The sequence below is a fragment of the Gopherus flavomarginatus genome, chromosome 16 (assembly GCF_025201925.1).
Source record: "Gopherus flavomarginatus isolate rGopFla2 chromosome 16, rGopFla2.mat.asm, whole genome shotgun sequence".
Classification (NCBI taxonomy): domain Eukaryota; kingdom Metazoa; phylum Chordata; order Testudines; family Testudinidae; genus Gopherus; species Gopherus flavomarginatus.
The window spans coordinates 25,451,783-25,469,824 of record NC_066632.1 but is presented as its reverse complement, the minus strand read 5'-3'; the positions used below and the strand labels follow the sequence as shown (position 1 = coordinate 25,469,824).

The window sequence follows — 18,042 nt, the reverse complement described above, 5'->3', positions numbered from 1 at the left end:
CCTCCCTCCCTGCACTCCCCTCACAGCCCCACCTTCTCTCCCAGGCTACGGCTTTGTCGATTTCGACAGCCCCACGGCGGCGCAGAAGGCCGTGACAGCGCTGAAGGCCAGCGGGGTGCAGGCCCAGATGGCGAAGGTAAGGGCCCCGGATGCCCCCAGCCCACACGGAGATGGGGGGGCCACTGGGGGGGGGAGAGAGAAGGTGCTGGGGGTGCGGGACCTCCTCAAGCACTGAAAGGGTTAATGATTCCAGCCGTAGGAGGTCCCTTCCCCTGAGCCCCCACCACTCTGGGGTGTCGTCCCCCACTGCCCCATGTAGCTTTGTGACTCGCCCTGCAGCTGGCTGGGCACTGGCTTTGCCCAGGCAGTTTTGGGGGGGCACCGAGCCGACTGGAGAATCAAGGCCGTGGGGCTCTCTCGGCCCAGGAGGGGTGGGGGGGGCAGACGGGGGCTGATCTCAGGCCAGGCCAGAGCTGAGGACGATTCTTCCTGGGCCAGATTTGGACTTTCCGTCCTGCCGCGGGACAGGGGAAAGATCTGAAATCTGGGGGTTTGTCCCAGGATGGGGAGCCCGTCTTCTGGCTCCCTGAACGTCCCAGCCCTTGACTCCCCCCAGCTCTGCCGGTGCCCCTCACTCCTGACCCACAGCCCCTGCTAGCCCAGCCCTGGGCTCCCCACCCCCAGCTCTGCCGGTGCCCCTCACTCCCGACCCGCAGCCTCTGCTAGCCCAGCCCTGGGCCCCCCCCAGCTCTGCCGGTGCCCCTCATTCCCGACCCACAGCCCCTGCTAGCCCAGCCCTGGGCTCCCCCCAGCTCTGCCGGTGCCCCTCACTCCCGACCCGCAGCCCCCGCTAGCCCAGACCTGGGCTCCCCACCTCCAGCTCTGCCGGTGCCCCTCACTCCTGACCCGCAGCCCCTGCTGGCCCAGCCCTGGGCTCCCCCCAACTCTGCCGGTGCCCCTCACTCCTGACCGGCAGCCCCCGCTAGCCCAGCCCTGGGCTCCCCCCAGCTCTGCCGGTGCCCCTCACTCCCGACCCGCAGCCCCTGCTAGCCCAGCCCTGGGCTCCCCACCCCCAGCTCTGCCGGTGCCCCTCACTCCTGACCCGCAGCCCCTGCTAGCCCAGCCCTGGGCTCCCCCCAACTCTGCCGGTGCCCCTCACTCCTGACCGACAGCCCCCGCTAGCCCAGCCCTGGGCTCCCCCCAGCTCTGCCGGTGCCCCTCACTCCCGACCCGCAGCCCCTGCTAGCCCAGCCCTGGGCTCTCCCCAACTCTGCCGGTGCCCCTCACTCCCGACCCGCAGCCCCTGCTAGCCCAGCCCTGGGCTCCCCACCCCCAGCTCTGCCGGTGCCCCTCACTCCTGACCCGCAGCCCCTGCTAGCCCAGCCCTGGGCTCCCCCCAGCTCTGCCGGTGCCCCTCACTCCCGACCCGCAGCCCCTGCTAGCCCAGCCCTGGGCTCCCCACCCCCAGCTCTGCCGGTGCCCCTCACTCCTGACCCGCAGCCCCTGCTAGCCCAGCCCTGGGCTCCCCCCAGCTCTGCCGGTGCCCCTCACGGAGCCGCAGCCCCATAGGGCAGGGGAGGAGGAGGTAATTCCTCACACAGAGGCCAATTTCAGGGGAGGGGAGACCCTGGGGGCCCCTTTGGGGGGCACTGGGCAGCCCCTCACTGCCGTGTCTCCATAGCAACAGGAGCAGGACCCCACGAACCTGTACATCTCCAACCTGCCGCTCAGCGTGGACGAGCAGGAGCTGGAGGGGATGCTGAAACCCTTCGGGCAGGTGATCTCCACCCGTGTCCTGCGTGACCCCAATGGCACCAGCCGCGGCGTCGGCTTTGCCAGGTCAGAGCTCCCCGCCGGGGCACCCCTGGGGGGGGAGGTGTTGGGGTGGGGGGTTGTCGGCATGGGGATGTTGCAGGGGGAGGGGGTCGATGGCGCTGGGCTCAGGGCTTTTCTCCCTCCACAGAATGGAGTCCACAGAAAAGTGCGAAGCCATCATCACCCACTTCAACGGGAAATACATCAAGACCCCCCCAGGGATCCCAGGTGGGTGGCAGGGCCTCGCGGTGGGGCACCCAAGGGGGAACCCGGGCAGCGGGAGCCGGGCAGGGGGTTGTTATAATGACTCTCTAGGGAGCTGGGACCCTTCCTTTCTTTCTGGGTTTAAGTCCTGCCAGGCCGAACTCGGGAACAATGGGGAAAGCAGGGGGCTGTGGGTCGGGATTGGGGGCCCTCGGCAGAGCGTGGGGAGAGCCCAGGGCTGGGCTAGCGGGGGGCTGTGGGTCAGGAGTGGGGGGGGCTGTGGGTCAGGATTGGGGGCCCTGGAAGAGCATGGGGAGCCTAGGGCTGGGCTAGCAGGGGGGCCATGGGTCAGGAGCAGGGGGGGCTGCGGGTCAGGATTGGGGGGCCCTGGTAGAGGGTGGGGGGAGCCCAGGGCTGGGCTAGCAGGGAGGCCATGGGTCGGGAGCAGGGGGGGCTGCGGGTCAGGATTGGGGGGCCCCAGCACAGTGTGTGGGGAGCCCAGGGCTGGGCTAGCAGGGGGGCTGCGGGTCAGAAGCAGGGGGGGCTGTAGGTCGGGATTGGGGGCCCCCAGCAGAGTGTGTGGGGAGCCCAGGGCTGGGCTAGCAGGGAGGCCATGGGTCGGGAGCAGGGGGGGCTGTGGGTCAGGATTGGGGGCCCCCAGCACAGTGTGTGGGGAGCCCAGGGCTGGGCTAGCAAGGGGGGCTGTGGGTCGGGATTGGGGGCCCCCAGCACAGTGTGTGGGGAGCCCAGGGCTGGGCTAGCAGGGAGGCCATGGGTCAGGAGCAGGGGGGGCTGCGGGTCAGGATTGGGGGCCCCCAGCACAGTGTGTGGGGAGCCCAGGGCTGGGCTAGTGGGGGGCTGCGGGTCAGAAGCAGGGGGGGCTGTGGGTCGGGATTGGGGGCCCCCAGCACAGTGTGTGGGGAGCCCAGGGCTGGGCTAGCAGGGAGGCCATGGGTCGGGAGCAGGGGGGGCTGCGGGTCAGGATTGGGGGCCCCCAGCAGAGTGTGTGGGGAGCCCAGGGCTGGGCTAGTGGGGGGCTTCGGGTCGGGATTGGGGGCCCCCAGCACAGTGTGTGGGGAGCCCAGGGCTGGGCTAGCAGGGGGGCTGCGGGTCAGAAGCAGGGGGGGCTGTAGGTCGGGATTGGGGGCCCCCAGCAGAGTGTGTGGGGAGCCCAGGGCTGGGCTAGCAGGGAGGCCATGGGTCGGGAGCAGGGGGGGCTGTGGGTCAGGATTGGGGGCCCCCAGCACAGTGTGTGGGGAGCCCAGGGCTGGGCTAGCAAGGGGGGCTGTGGGTCGGGATTGGGGGCCCCCAGCACAGTGTGTGGGGAGCCCAGGGCTGGGCTAGCAGGGAGGCCATGGGTCGGGAGCAGGGGGGGCTGCGGGTCAGGATTGGGGGCCCCCAGCACAGTGTGTGGGGAGCCCAGGGCTGGGCTAGTGGGGGGCTGCGGGTCAGAAGCAGGGGGGGCTGTGGGTCGGGATTGGGGGCCCCCAGCACAGTGTGTGGGGAGCCCAGGGCTGGGCTAGCAGGGAGGCCATGGGTCGGGAGCAGGGGGGGCTGCGGGTCAGGATTGGGGGCCCCCAGCAGAGTGTGTGGGGAGCCCAGGGCTGGGCTAGCAGGGGGGCTGCGGGTCGGGATTGGGGGGCCCCAGCAGAGTGTGTGGGGAGCCCAGGGCTGGGCTAGCGGGGGGGCTGCGGGTCAGGATTGATCCTGCCTCTATCCCTGGGCAGCCCCCTCAGATCCGCTGCTTTGCAAGTTTGCCGACGGGGGGCAGAAGAAACGCCAGCCGCAGGGGAAATACGTGCAGAACGGGCGGGCCTGGCCGCGGGACGGCGACTCGGTGAGGCTGGCTCCCTGGGGGTGGGAATCGGCTCCCTGCTCAGCCTGGGGCCCCCAGCCGCTCTCTGGCCCTGGATGGAGGAGGGGCTGCAGGGTCCCTTCTTGAGGGGTACAGCTGTGTGCCCCGGGGTTGCCAGGCACCCGGTTTTCAACCCGAGCGCCCGGTCGAAAAGGGACCCTGGCGGCTCCGGTCAGCACCGCTGATTGGGCCGTTAGAAGTCCAGTCGGCAGCGCGGCGGGGCTAAGGCAGGCTCCCCTCCTGCCCTGGCACCGCGCAGCTCCCTGGAAGCAGCCGGCACGTCCAGCTCCTGGGTGCAGGGGCAATCAGGGAAGCTCTGTGTGCTGCCCACACCCCCAGCGCTGGCTCCACAGCTCTGATTGGCCGGGAACTGCAGCCAATGGGAGCTGCGGGGGCGGCACATGCGGTCATGGGCAGCGCATGCTGCCTGGCTGCGTGGCCGTTTCTGGGAACAGCGCGGAGCCAGGGCAGGTGGGGAGGTAAGGCCTGAGGTGAGCCCCGCCCATCTGGAGCCCGAATTCCCTGCCCCACGTCGGAACCCCCTCCCACTCCCTAACTCCATCCTGGAGCCCATACCTCCTTCTGCACTCCAAACCCCTTATTCCCAGCCCCACCCCAGAGCCCGCACCCCCAGCCAGAGCCCTCGCCCCCTTCTCTGCCCCAGCCCAGTGAAAGTGAGTGAGGGTGGGGGGGCTGGACTGAGTGAGGGATGGGGCCTCAGGGCAGGGGTGGAGCCTCAGGGCAGGGACGGGGCAAGGGTGTTGGGTTTTGTGCAACTAGAAAGTTGGCAACCCTAGTGTGCCCCCAACCCGCGAGCTGGTGGGGGGGTCTCTCTGCCAGCTGGGGGGGGGACAACATGGATGGGTGTCGGGGGCTGATTCGCCCCTTCTTGTCTGGGGTGTGCGTGAGAAGCTGTGGCAGGGCAGTGGCTGCCTTGTGGGGGTGGTGGTGGCAGGAGGGGGGGTTCCTGCAGCCAGGGGAGGGGGGGCTGCGCCCCAGGTAGGCCTGAGCCGGCATTGTGTCCCCACAGAGCGGAATGACCTTGACCTACGACCCCACCACAGCTCTGCAGAACGGGTGAGTCCCTGTGTCCCCCCCCCCCCAATTCCCTCTATGTGTGCGGGGGGGAGGGGGCATTTCCTTTCTGTGCATCCCACAGTGGAGTTTAACCCCGTGACGCCCGGCACCCTCCTCCCCTTGCAGGTTCTACCCGACCCCCTACAGCCTGGCGCCCAATAGGATGATTGCTCAGACCACGCTCGCCCCTTACCTCCCATCACCCATGTCCTCCTACCAGGTACCAGCATGGGGGGGGGGGGCGCGGCGCGGCGCTGCCGGGGGCCTGGCCAAAGGAGCTTCCGACTGAGGGAGAAGGAGGCTGAGGGGCCATGTCAGGTGCTGGGGGCCCTGTTGGGGGTGTGATTCCCCAGCTGAGGGCATGTCAGGGGATGGGGGCCTTGTCAGGGCCTGAGGGCTGTGCTGGGGTGAGACCCCTGGCTGGGGGGCTGTGTTAGGGTGTGATCCCCTGGCTGGGGGGCCGTGTCAGGGGCTGGGGGGGACATGTTGGGGTGTGATCCCCTGGCTGGGGGGCTGTGTAGGGCTGGGGGGCCGTGTTGGGGTGTGATCCCCTGGCTGGGGGGCTGTGTAGGGCTGGGGGGCCGTGTTGGGGTGTGATCCTCTGGCTGGGGGGCTGTGTTGGGGACTGGGGGGCCGTGTTGGGGTGTGATCCCTTGGCTGGGGGGCTGTGTTGGGGGCCGGGGGGGGCAATGTTGGGCTGAGATCCCCTGGCTGGGAGGCTGTGTCGGGGGCTGGGGGGCCGTGTTGGGGTGTGATCCCCTGCTGGGGGGCCGTGTTGGGGGCTGGGGTGCCGTGTTTGGATGAGATCCCCGGCTAGGGGGCCGTGTCTGGGATTGTGTTGGAGTGTGATCCCCTCAGCTGGGGAGCCATGTTGGGGGCTGGGGGGGCCGTGTTAGGGTGAGATCCCCCGGCTGGGGGGCTGTGTCGGGGCCTGTGGGGCCATGTTGGGGTGTGATCCCCTGGCTGGGAAACTGTGTTGGAGGCTGGGGGACCATGTCAGGGTGAGATCCACGGCTGGGGGGCCGTGTCTGGGGCTGTGTTGGAGTGTGATCCCCCAGCTGGGGAGCCATGTTGGGGGCTGGGGGGCTGTGTTAGGGTGAGATCCCCGGCTGGGGGGCTGTGTCGGGGGCTGGGGAGCCGTGTTGGGGTGAGATTCCCTGGCTGGGGGGCTGTGTCAGGGGCTGTGGGGCTGTTTTGGGGTGAGATCCCCCGGCTGGGGGGCTGTGTCGGGGGCTGGGGGGCTGTGTTAGGGTGAGATCCCCCAGCTGGGGGGCTGTGTCGGGGGCTGGGGAGCCGTGTTGGGGTGAGATCCCCTGGCTGGGGGGCCGTGTCGGGGGCTGGGGGGGCCGTGCTGGGGTGAGATCCCCTGGCTGGGGGGCTGTGTTGGAGTGTGATCCTCTGGCTGGGGGGCCGTGTCGGGGGCTGGGGGGCCGTGCTGGGGTGAGATCCCCTGGCTGAGGGGCCGTGTCGGGGGCTGGGGGGCTGTGTTGGGGTGAGATCCCCCGGCTGGGGGGCTGTGTTGGGGGCTGGGGGGCTGTGTTGGGGTGTGATCCTGTGGCTGGGGGGCTGTGTCGGGGGCTGGGGGGCCGTGTTGGGGTGAGATCCCCCGGCTGGGGGGCCGTGTCGGGGGCTGGGGGGCCGTGCTGGGGTGAGATTCCCTGGCTGGGGGGCCGTGTTGGGGGCTGGGGGGTCGTGTTGGGGTGAGATCACCTGGCTGGGGGGCCGTGTCGGGGGCTGGGGGGCCGTGTTGGGGTGAGATCACCCGGCTGGGGGGCCGTGTCGGGGGCTGGGGGGGCTGTGTTGGGGTGAGATCCCCTGGCTGGGGGGCCGTGTCGGGGGCTGGGGGGGCCGTGTTGGGGTGAGATCCCCCGGCTGGGGGGCCGTGTCGGGGGCTGGGGGGGCCGTGTTGGAGTGTGATCCCCTCAGCTGGGGAGCCATGTTGGGGGCTGGGGGGGCCGTGTTAGGGTGAGATCCCCCGGCTGGGGGGCTGTGTCGGGGGCTGCGGGGCCATGTTGGGGTGAGATCCCCTGGCTGGGAATCTGTGTTGGAGGCTGGGGGACCATGTCAGGGTGAGATCCACGGCTGGGGGGCCGTGTCGGGGGCTGGGGGGCTGTGTTAGGGTGAGATCCCCCGGCTGGGGGGCTGTGTCGGGGGCTGCGGGGCCATGTTGGGGTGAGATCCCCTGGCTGGGAATCTGTGTTGGAGGCTGGGGGACCATGTCAGGGTGAGATCCACGGCTGGGGGGCCGTGTCGGGGGCTGGGGGGCTGTGTTGGGGTGAGATCCCCCGGCTGGGGGGGCCGTGTCGGGGGCTGGGGGGGCCGTGTTAGGGTGAGATCCCCTGGCTGGGGGGCCGTGTCGGGGGCTGGGGGGCCGTGCTGGGGTGAGATCCCCTGGCTGGGGGGCCGTGTCGGGGGCTGGGGGGCCGTGTCAGGGGCTAGGGGGCCGTGTCGGGGGCTGGGGGGCCGTGTCAGGGGCTAGGGGGCCGTGTCGGGGGCTGGGGGGGCCGTGTTGGGGTGAGATCCCCCGGCTGGGGGGCCGTGTCGGGGGCTGGGGGGGCCGTGTTGGGGTGAGATCCCCCGGCTGGGGGGCCGTGTCGGGGGCTGGGGGGCCGTCGAGGTGTGGCCCTCCCCCGGCCGGGCCCGGGGACCCCGCTGACTCCCCTCTTCGCCTGCAGGTTCACAGCCCCTCCTGGATGCACCATCAGTCGTACCTCATGCAGCCCACGGTGAGGCCCGGCCCAGCCCCCTCCCCGCCTCCCTCGGGCGGCTGCCGGGGGTGGGGGGGCAGGGGGGGCCCAGGGGAAGCAGCTTCAAATGCATCACTTCCTGTTGCACATAGTGATTTCATTGCCAACCGGAAATGATACAGACTGACTTTATGCATCACTTCCTGTCCCTCTCGTGGTCTCCGACATCATTTCCTGTACAGCCTTCCCACCAGGGAAAGGGCCTTCCTGGTGCCGGGGTCTCAGCTGGCCCTAGGCTCCGCCCCCATCCTGTGCTGATTGGCAGTACCAGCTCCCGTGGTTCTAGGCTCTGCCCCTGGCCCTGTGCTGATTGGTCATACCAGCTCCATGGCCCCAGGCTCCGCCCCCATCCCTGTGCTGATTGGCCATACCAGCTCCTGTGGCTTCAGGCTCCGCCCCAGCCCTGTGTTGATTGGCTGTACCAGCTCCCATGGCCATAGGCTCTGTCTCCGGTCCTGTGCTGATTGGCGGTTGCCAGGTCCCATGGCCCTAGGCTCCGCCCCTGGCCCTGTGCTGATTGGTCGTTGCCAGGTCCCATGGCCCTAGGCTCCGCCCCTGGCCATGTGCTGATTGGCCGTTGCCAGGTCCTGTGGCCCTTGCCTCTGCCCGTGGCACTGTGCTGATTGGCCATACCAGCTCCCGTGGCCCTAGGCTCCACCCCTGGCCCTGTGCTGATTGGCCATACCAGCTCCCGTGGCCCTAGGCTCCGCCCCTGGCCCTGTGCTGATTGGCCATACCAGCTCCCGTGGCCCTAGGCTCCGCCCCTGGCCCTGTGCTGATTGGCCATACCAGCTCCCGTGGCCCTAGGCTCCGCCCCTGGCCCTGTGCTGATTGGCCATACCAGCTCCCATGGCCCTAGGCTCCGCCCCTGGCCCTGTGCTGATTGGCCGTTGCCAGGTCTCTCTCCTCCCAGCCCCCCCGCCGCTCCCCAACCCCTCTTCTCTGCCGCAGGGGACGGTGCTGACGCCGACCATGGACCACACCATTTCCATCCAGCCCGCCTCCATGCTGGGCCCCCTGACCCAGCAGCTGGGCCACCTCTCCCTCAGTAGCACTGGCACGGTAAGGCCCCCGTCCGCCAGCACCAGGGCCCTGGCCTGGCCCCCTCTGGGCACCAGCCGCCCTCTGACCTCTCTTCTTTCCCTCCCCAGTACATGCCAGCGGCAGCAGCTATGCAAGGAGCTTACATCCCTCAGTACACGCCCGTGCCTTCCTCCAGCATCTCAGTTGAGGTAAGGGCCCTGTTCCAGGCTGGGGGCAGAACCGCCACATCTGTCAGCTGCGGGGGTGGAAGTCCTGTGGGCCGCGGGTTCTAATCTCCCCTTCGCCTTCTGCCTCGCTAACCGGCCAAGCCTCTGAAGTGCAGCCTCCTCTGGGGTGGGGCGTGGCAGGTGCTGGACAGCTGATGCAGCAATAAGGAACCAGGGATCACTCACCCAGCATTAAAATGCAGCTACCTCTGGGGTGGGGTATGGCAGCTGTTGAACAGCCAACACAGCAGCCTTGTCATGGCAGGCTAGGACAGGAGGTGCACCTGTCTCCATCTGGCATCAGGTCAGCGCGGGGCATTGGCTGGAAGTGAAGAGCATCTCCCAGCACCACTTGCTACTGTGCCCCCTCCTCAGTTCGCTACCAAGGCTGGTCAGGATAGGGGTGCGGGGGCCAGGCAGGGAGGCCGGGCCAGGGTCACCCCAGCCCCCTAACCTCCTGCCTTTCAGGAGAACAGCGGCCAGCAGAGCCAAGTGGCTGTCGAGTCTCCGTCAGATCATGCTGCCTACTCCTATCAGTACAGCAAGTAACTGCAGGTAAGGGCTGGGGGCATGTGTCAGGGAATGAGAGCCTGTCCATCTTGGTGGCGCAGGCCCCAATCCGGCCCCAGGGTAGGAGACTGGCTGGTGGGGAATGGGGTATGGGGCCTTTCCCCTGTAGGGAGCACTGGCTCTGATCTGGCCCTGGGGTAGAGGACTGGCTGGCTCAGGGGGTGGGGAATGGGGTACGGGGCCTTTCCCCTGTGGGGAGCACTGGCTCTGATCTGGCCCCGGGGCCGGGGACTGGCTGGCTCAGGGGGTGGGGAATGGGGTACGGGGCCTTTCCCCTGTAGGGAGCACCGGCTCTGATCTGGCCCCGGGGCAGGGGACTGGCTGGCTCAGGGGGTGGGGAATGGGGTACGGGGTCTTTCCCTTGTAGGGAGCACTGGCTCTGATCTGGCCCCGGGGCCGGGGACTGGCTGGCTCGGGGTGGGGAATGGGGTACGGGGCCTTTCTCCTGTAGGGAGCACTGGCTCTGATCTGGCCCCAGGGCAGGGGATTGGCTGGCTCAGGGGTGGGGAATGGGACATGGGGCCTGTCCTCTCTGCTCTTTGCAAACCCCTATATCAGTGAACTGTTCTCTCCCTCTTCAGCTGGACCAGGCGTCTCTGCTCCGAGCACTCGCCCCGAGGGAGATCGCCACCTCCTCTTTGATTTGTGCTGCATCTAGAAGGTCGAATCCAATATTTTTTTCTTCGTTCGTTTCTTTCTTTTGCAAAGAAAACAGTTTTGTAAAAAAAAAAAAACACAAACAAACAAAAAAAAAAAAACGGCAATAGACTCTGCTCACCAAGGAACCAAAGCGGTGGAATGGGGGGGCTGGGTCACCAGATCACTCCACGCGGACGGACAGATGGACTGAGACCTATTTTAATATGAGGAAAAAAAATGTGTTTGGTTTATTTTTGGTGGTTGTTTTTGAAGAAACCCTTTTTTATTTGGGTGGCTCTTTAAGGAGAGGCTTGATCCAGGAGGGTGGATCTGGCTGCCCCGGCGTGGAGAGGCTGCAGATTCAAATCTCTGGGACAATCGTCGTTTTCTTTTGTCAGTTAAGGATTACTTTTTTGTTCCTTCTTTTTTCTTTTCGTTTCTTTTTTTTTAAAGGAAAAATATGCAACATTTGAACAATTTTATTTCGACGGGGTTTTGGTTGTACTGCTCCCCGACTGATTCCGCCCATTTCTTCGCTCCCCTCCGGACGCTTTTCCACGCCTGAATGCCACTGTAGGAGAGAGAATTTTTTGGGGGGGGGAGGGGTTGCTTTACAAGAAAAGGAAAAAAACCGCCACAAAAACCTACAAAAAAACGCCACAGTTGATTTTATTGTTTTTTGGTTTTTTTTCTCCTGGGTTTTATAAAAAAGGAAAAAGTCTAAAAAAAAGAAAAAAGAAACACTAAAAAAAACCAGGATCTAATGAGATGAACCTAGCAGGAATCCGTGACTTTCCAACGGGAGGACGAGGCGGGAGATACGCTGCATTGTGCACTGGCTGGCGGGATTTTGGGCAGGGGAAAGGTTGGCCATGAACTCCATGCCAGGGCGCAGCTCCAGGAAACCTCTAGGATCCTTAATCCTCTCCCTGCTTGAGCTTTGCCGGACGGGATTGCTGCTCGTGTTGGACTCCAGCTTGGACTGGGGGGATTTGTGGTCTCTGCTCTGGCCCCTGTCCTTTCCTATTAGATGCTACGTACGTGGACTCGCCTGGGTCAGGACTCTGGACTCAGCCCTGGCCCCCCTTCCAAAAGCCTCGTGCCGCTTTTCTGCGTCACCCGTGACGTCTTGTGCTTCCGGACTCCGCTTTGTGTCCACCCGTCCCACGCGCCTACAGCCCGAGGGGACCCGGCACCGGCTTGTCCCTGTCCGCCCTGCGGGATACACAGTGCCTTCACTGCCTGCATTCCAGACCGTGCCAGCAGACCCAACCCTGCCGTCGTGGAGACCTTCCCGCCCCCCCCCCCAAACTGGGATCCGTGCACGGGGGGGGGAACAGCCGATTGGCGACACACAACCCCCCCGCCACACCTGCTGCTCTTCACGGCGGTAGGAACAGCTGGTCGGCACGGGCCACAGGAGGACGACGGGGCCCCACGCCACACCCACCTCGGTGGACAAGGTTGCGGGGGGTTGGTTGGATTCTGGCATGGCTGGATTGCCCCCCTTCTTCCCGAGAGGGGGGAGCTGGGTGGTGGCTTTTCGGGGGCGGGGGGGAGGGGCAGAGCTGGTGCTGCCCTTGCTGCAGATGGGGATCTCATTTCTATGCACATCCCAGCCCTTCCCAGACCCCCCCGACCTCCACGCACCCCATAGCAGGAGGCAGGACAAGTGCAATAAACCATAACGCTGCCCCCCACCCCCCCAGATCCCTGACTCCCAAATCTCTTTTACCTGGAGACCAAGCTCTTAAAGGTACCAGGCACTTTAGACTTATCCGCACGTTCTCAAAACAATGTCTCCCCGCTTTGTGAAATGCTCTGCTGTGATTCCTTCCCCCCCAGATGGTGCTAAACCCTCCCCCTGCCCCACTGGATAGACGCACCCCTTGGCTGGCACAATCCTGCCCTCCCCCCAATATCTGTTACATTGGATAGACTGTGAAACAGATAGGCCGGCCCCTTCTCCGAGGGACATACTGGGCCCCCCATCCTTGCTGGTCTCCCCTTCTTCAGAACCGAAACCTCTGCCCTTCACCCTAGTCCTAACCCTCCTGGGCTGGGGGTTGGCCTGCCCTGCCCCTTGGAGAAAATAGCTCTTATGCAGCTGACAATCAGTGATGTTTCTGTTGCATGCGCGAGTGAGTTGTGTAGTAGTGAGAGAAGCAGATGAAGGGGGGGGGGGTTCGAGGGAGAAAGCTCTGGCCAAGGGGTTTGTAGAGGGGGCAATGGGTGATTTATGCTGTGTGTGTGTGTCGGGTGCATCTCCCCCCGTCCCAGTCCATTCTGGGTGGTGGGGAGGGGTGGACACCCGTTACGTGTTTTCACTTCCATGCTCCAGCTGGGGTGAAGAATGGTCAGGGCCTGGCAAGTTAAATATTACCCTACCCCCACCCCCCAAGCTGAGAGCAATTTAAGCGCCTCTGCATCCCTGCCCCAAGCCACTTTATCAAGGTTGGGGGGTCTGGGGCCTGGGCCAGGAGATCTGACTTTAATGGCCGAGCTCCCCCAGGGTGGGATGCACGGCCTTCCCCCCCCAGCACCCCATCTCTTGTTCACCCCTTGGCTGTCCTTACAGCAGAAAGCTAGAGGGGCACCCAGCCAGCCTGGGGTGGGGCAGGGAACAACGGATGCTACCCCTGCCCCCCCAGTTGCATGGTTCCTGGGGGCAGCCCAGCAGCTGGCCCGGCTCCACCTTTCCTCCCTAGACACTAAGGCACATATGTGCCAACACAGAGGAAAGGAGGCGGAAAGGCTGCCCCACATAATCTGTGCTGGGCCCACCCGCAGGGGTGGGGCAGGCCTCCAAAATGCCTAAATCCGCAGGTGTCCGGCGCCTCGCCTGGCCCCATGCGGTGCCTTAATCTGCATTGTGGTGCCTGGCGCTGGCGCCGCTGGGCTCGAACCCGGGACCCAGGTGGCCTCAGAGGCCCTGGCGCTGGGACTCGGCAGTGGCCAGTCCTTGTGCTTCAGGAACTGTGCTTAAATCCACCGGGCTCCGACGTGCTGGGCCGATCCTGGGTGCCGGGGGGGGATGGGGACGGACAGAGCCCCATGGGAACCCCGAGAAAGCTGCAGACTGGCTGCCCCCCTCCCCCAATGGCTGCGTTTGAAGAATTTTGTTCTTTTTCATGAATTTTTTTGTAAGTTTCCTTAAAAAAAAAAAAAGTTTCCTGGTCCTTTCCCAGCCCCCTGGCTGGGGCAGAGCTGTGGTTTTTACTGCTCACATGTTCTGGGTGTTAAGTTCCACCTTTTGGAGGTGTTGGGGGTGGGGGCGGGGAGGGGGGGTTGGTGTCGCTGGCCGTGATGGCGTCTTAGGTTGAAATTGTTTGATCCAGGTTTTTAAAAAATATTGTATTGATTTGTGACATGAATGCGCGGGGGTGGGGCGATTTGAGGAAGGTTTAAGTTTGATTTTTCTGTGGAGTTGCTTTTTGGGGTGCTTTGGTTGTGCAGCCCCTGAACACCCCCTGCCGCCAGCTCGCAGGCCTGCTGTTTGCTTCTGAGGTGGGGGGGGGGTTGTGTGTCCTGTCCATGGCTGCTGGGGGGTGGGGGCCCCGGAGCGGCTGGTGCCTCCAGCAGGCACAGCCTGGCGGTGCGGGTGAATCCCTCGTCCATTTCAGCTGCATGGGGGGGGGGGATCCCTTCAAAAGCCAAGCCTCCCCCCCTCCAAAAAACCCACCTCAGCACTTTGTCTGTTTGTAACAACCTCGGGGAGGGGGGAAGCTCGTTAGAAATAAGCCAATAGGTTGCCCTGGTAACACCTCCCCCTCCCCTCTCCAGCTAGTTACCTGCCCCAAACACCTCAGCCAGTCCCCCCACCCCAGCCAATAAACCTCCTGCCCCCCCCCCGACAGGCTGGGGGGTGGGTAGCGCACCAGGTTCAATGTTTTGTCCCATTAACCAAAGATCGCTGGGCCCCAAGGCGCTGCCCCACAGCATCAGCCCCCTACCCCCCAGCCCCCGGTGACCAGGCCCTTTCGAGGTAGCCAGAGGCGCCCTGTGTCAACCAAAGCAGCTGGCGCCAGGCCTGGGTCAGGGAAGGGCGGGGGGCTGGGGCAGTGTAGGAACCCCCAAAAGTGCAGTGTAACATAAAAGCAACCCCCCTGCCTCAAGCTGGGTTCCCCACCCCACTGCTCTTGGCTCCATTTGCCCACTTGTGGGAGGACTTCGGGGGCTCAGGGCAGAGCCGGGGCCGCTGCTGCCCTGTGTCGTATCTAGGAAGGGAGGAGCGGGGTGGGGTCTAAGCAGCTGGAGTGTTGGGGTGCATGGTGGGGGGGGGCTAGTCTCAGTGCTGCCCCCACCACACTCCAGCGTTTCCTGGGCTCGGGGCGCACCAGGCTGCGGGTTCTCCCCTGCCACAGGCTGTTGGGGGGCATGGGGCCCTGCAGGCCAAGCCCAGCCATGGGCCAAGGCCGGCCCCTGCTGGGGGGTCCCACCCTGGATGTCTGGGGGAGGTGGGGGGGTGCCCAGTTGGCACTGCTGTTCCCTGGCTCCCGCCCCACTGCTGGTGTTCAGGCCCCAACAATAAGAGACCATTCCCTCCCCCCCCCCCCCCCCGACTGCCAGTGCAGCGGGGGGGTCGGGCCTGGCTGGGCAGGAATCCTGCTAGACTTTAAGTCTTGTGCCTTGATTGTTCCCTGCCTGATCCAGCCCCTGCACTTTAGGGGTGAGCGCGGGGCGGCTGGCGTGTATCTCCCCCATTAACAGCCTGGGCCTGCAGTTGGGTTCTGGTATCTCCAAGAGATGCCTCGCCCACGTGCCCTGTGAGTTGTGCCAGTCCCTGAGGCCTGGCAGAGCCTAGATTAGCACCCCCCCCCCCGTGCACTGCCCGTCATTGGCCAGCACACCCCCCCCCCCCCCCGGTGAAGCTCTGGGTGCTCCTGAATTCCACGCTCGTGGTTACATTTGCCACATGCGCCCTGCCCCTAGCTACACAGCTACCTCGCCCCCCCATGGCGGCTCATCTCCGGCACGTTGCACCCCGAGGGGCTGCCCGGCCCCCTGGGCTGGAGGTGCAAAGCCGTGGCCCACTCCCCACGCTCCACCGGTTCATGGTTTCACAAACCTCATGTTGCTGCTAATTACTGGGGTGCCTGTTTGCCAGACAGGGCCCCGCTGGTGGTTGTTTCAGATAGCGTTTTGTTCCGTTGCCTGGGTCGGGGGGGGTGAGTTAGAGCTTGAGCAGCCTGGGGGGGGGGTGGTCCCACCCTGGCAGCTAACCAAAGAGGTGCTGGGAAGCCACGGGCGTGGGGGTGGGTGGAGGATAAAACAGCCTCTGGCATTAAAGGCCAGGCCACGGGCGCTGGCACGACCCCACCTGCCATGGGCATCGCTGGTGCCTGGGGATGGGAAGCCGCAGCCTAGCAGCTGGTGTCTGCTGCCTTGGGACCAGCCCAGCCTGGGGTTTAATCCCAGCAGAGGAGCGTTGGGGAAGCAGATCCCGGGCTCGCCGGGCAGAGGCCACAGTAGGGAGGGATGCAAGGCCTTGGGGCTGAGCCCGTGCCAGCTGCCCCCCATTGAAATTGGCAGCTCTGAGCTTTCAGCTGCAGTGGTTGTGAGCCCCAGAACCACCCCTCAAGCTGTGGGCACCGGCCCCCATCTCAGCCCGCACGCTGCCCCTGCGGCCATCCCAGCGCCTGGCTGTGGCCTCGGCAGCATAGCAGGCACCAAATCACACATGGCACCTGTGGGTGGGGGGTCGCACGCCTGCCCCACAGGGCTGCAGGCTAGCCCCAGTGCTGGCTCGAGGCCCTAACCGCTGGGCAGGGGGGCTGGGCTGCTGGAGAAATGGGATGCTAAACCAACCACCTCTTTTGCCACTCCCCCCGTGCTGCTCCCCCCCGCCCTGTCTTGCCCCCCAGGAGGTAGCACCCTTTAATTTATACCAAGGAGCATTTTGTACAGGTTTTTACGTTTTTGGGTTTGTTTTTTTTTTTTAAAAATCTCAAGGTTTCTAGTTTTGTATTCTTGCCGCTTCTGTGCTCCAGCCGGGCTTGTCCCCCCCATCCCCCGCTGCTGATGGAGCTCCCACTCTGCTCATGTGGACGTGTTTGTTTTTAAATAAAAAGCTGGGAAATAAGTCGGCTCAGTCTCCTCTGTGGTTTGGTGGTTGGCTGGGAAAGTCCGTTAGTGCAGCCGCAGCAATTCTGGCTTCCACCACCAGGGGGCGCCCTCCAGCAACATTAGTCACATGATGCACAACCTGTGGAACTCATTGCCAGGGGACACGCTGAAGGCCAAAAGCAAGATGAGATCAGTTCATAGAGGCCCAGCGCTTGATCTTAGCCACAACTGGCAGGAACACCCCTGTCCCCCCGTGTGGCGCTAAACTTCTGTCAGGAGCTGGGACTGGAGCACTCGCTAACGGCCCTGTTCTGTTCACACCCTCTGAAGTATTGGCCGAACCAGGATACGGTACTAGCTGGCCCCTTGGGCTAGTCCTCTGTTCTTAAGCCATGGGGGTGTGGGATTCAGGCCTGGTTTAGCAGCAAAGAGTTTGTCTAGAGGAGGGAAACATGTCCCAGCACGGGCAAGGGAACCTGGGACTTAGCACCCAGCCCTGTCTAGTCTGTGTCACCATCAGCTTGGGCGCCTCAGTTTGCCCAGTGGTTTTGGTTGGGTCTTTTGCCTAGGAAAAAAACAACCCGTTTTTACCCTGGCAGAGCAATTGTCAAACCCCGGGATGCCAGGGGCACCCTCAGCCAGTGTACAACAGCACCCCTGCTTGGGTGCTGCTCCCAGGGGGGAAGCAGCTGGTAACTGAGGCTAGGCAGGGGGGTATCTAGGGCCATGCTGCAGCAGTTGCTGTTGTAAAAACTGGTCTGAGACCTGACACGCTCGCCTCACCTCCTCAAGCTGGGTTAATTCAGGACCACGGCAGAGAACAGAGCTGGCTGGGCAGCAGGAACCAGGCCCTTCTAGTGCGGCCTGGGGCCCAGTAGGCTGCAGCTCTGTCCTGCTGTGCCACAGCGGCCAGGCTCCCTCCCTGCGTTCCCAGGCCGAGGGGGCGGCCCAGGAGCCCAGCGGATCAGATGGGTTGAGATGCGTCAGAAGCAGCTGCACAGGCATGACTCAGCGCGTGCAGGCAGCCAGCCGCCTCTGCAGCAGCAGCTCCCGCTCCAGCGGCCCAGGAGCCAGTTAAAAGGGAGGCGGGCTCCTGGCCGCACGGGCACAGTAACCTTGAGGGGGCAGAGGCCCAAGTTCCACTCCTTGTGGTGCGTGCCCAAATCCCCTAGGCAGCTGAGCTGAGCTTTCTAACCCTAACAGCCTCATTTACCCCCCAGCTGTTTTGGCGCAGTTACAGTGCCCCAGGTCGGGCTCAGTCGGACTGTCATGGAAGTGCTCCAAGCCCCACTCCAGGGAATTAGCTACCAGGTTACGTGCCCCTTGTACCCCAGGGAACCGTGCCCAGCCTGGGGCTTGTGCGGGTAGCAACGCTGGAGCGCAGAAAACACGCCCCAGCCTGTTACACCAGGACAAGACCTGGGCAAGGCCTGGCTGCAGTCTGCTGTCCTTCGCCTGCTTCCCGGCACGGCTACTGACCGTTGGGGATGAGATTTTCCAGCAAGGGCTGGGGAGTGGGGATATGGAGCGGCCCGGAAGGGGATACCAGGGAATTTTTAAATGCCCTGTAATAAAATGAGGGAGGGGGCGCTTCTACTCCCACCACATCGAGGGAAAAAATATAGAGGGAGTGGAGGAATTTTTCCCTAAAGCCCTTTGACTTGATGCTCCCAACTCCCTTGGGCACTGCTTCTGCCTAATCTCCGTTCTTCCTGCCCGACACACAGCCTGAACTTCAGCCTTGAACAGCCAGCTGGGCTCGCCCCCTCGCCCCCCCATCCAGCTGCCCCCCACGAGAAACACCCCCGACGACACCATC

The 18,042-nt window shown here is 64.7% G+C and overlaps 1 protein-coding gene across 2 annotated transcripts in view; it reads left to right on the top strand.

Annotated features, from left to right (window-relative positions):
- Positions 1–16,239, top strand: part of RBMS2 (RNA binding motif single stranded interacting protein 2) — a 30,783-nt gene extending 14,544 nt beyond the window's left edge. For both annotated transcript variants that reach the window (XM_050925583.1, XM_050925582.1), the window contains exons 4-14: positions 45–136; positions 1,682–1,839; positions 1,964–2,043; positions 3,747–3,856; positions 4,905–4,951; positions 5,078–5,171; positions 7,627–7,677; positions 8,650–8,760; positions 8,850–8,930; positions 9,417–9,503; positions 10,100–16,239. In XM_050925583.1, the coding sequence (XP_050781540.1) occupies positions 45–136; positions 1,682–1,839; positions 1,964–2,043; positions 3,747–3,856; positions 4,905–4,951; positions 5,078–5,171; positions 7,627–7,677; positions 8,650–8,760; positions 8,850–8,930; positions 9,417–9,497 (905 nt within the window). In that variant the 3' untranslated portion in view covers positions 9,498–9,503; positions 10,100–16,239. The remainder of the gene's footprint in view (positions 1–44; positions 137–1,681; positions 1,840–1,963; positions 2,044–3,746; positions 3,857–4,904; positions 4,952–5,077; positions 5,172–7,626; positions 7,678–8,649; positions 8,761–8,849; positions 8,931–9,416; positions 9,504–10,099) is intronic.
- Positions 16,240–18,042: the final 1,803 nt, after the last annotated feature.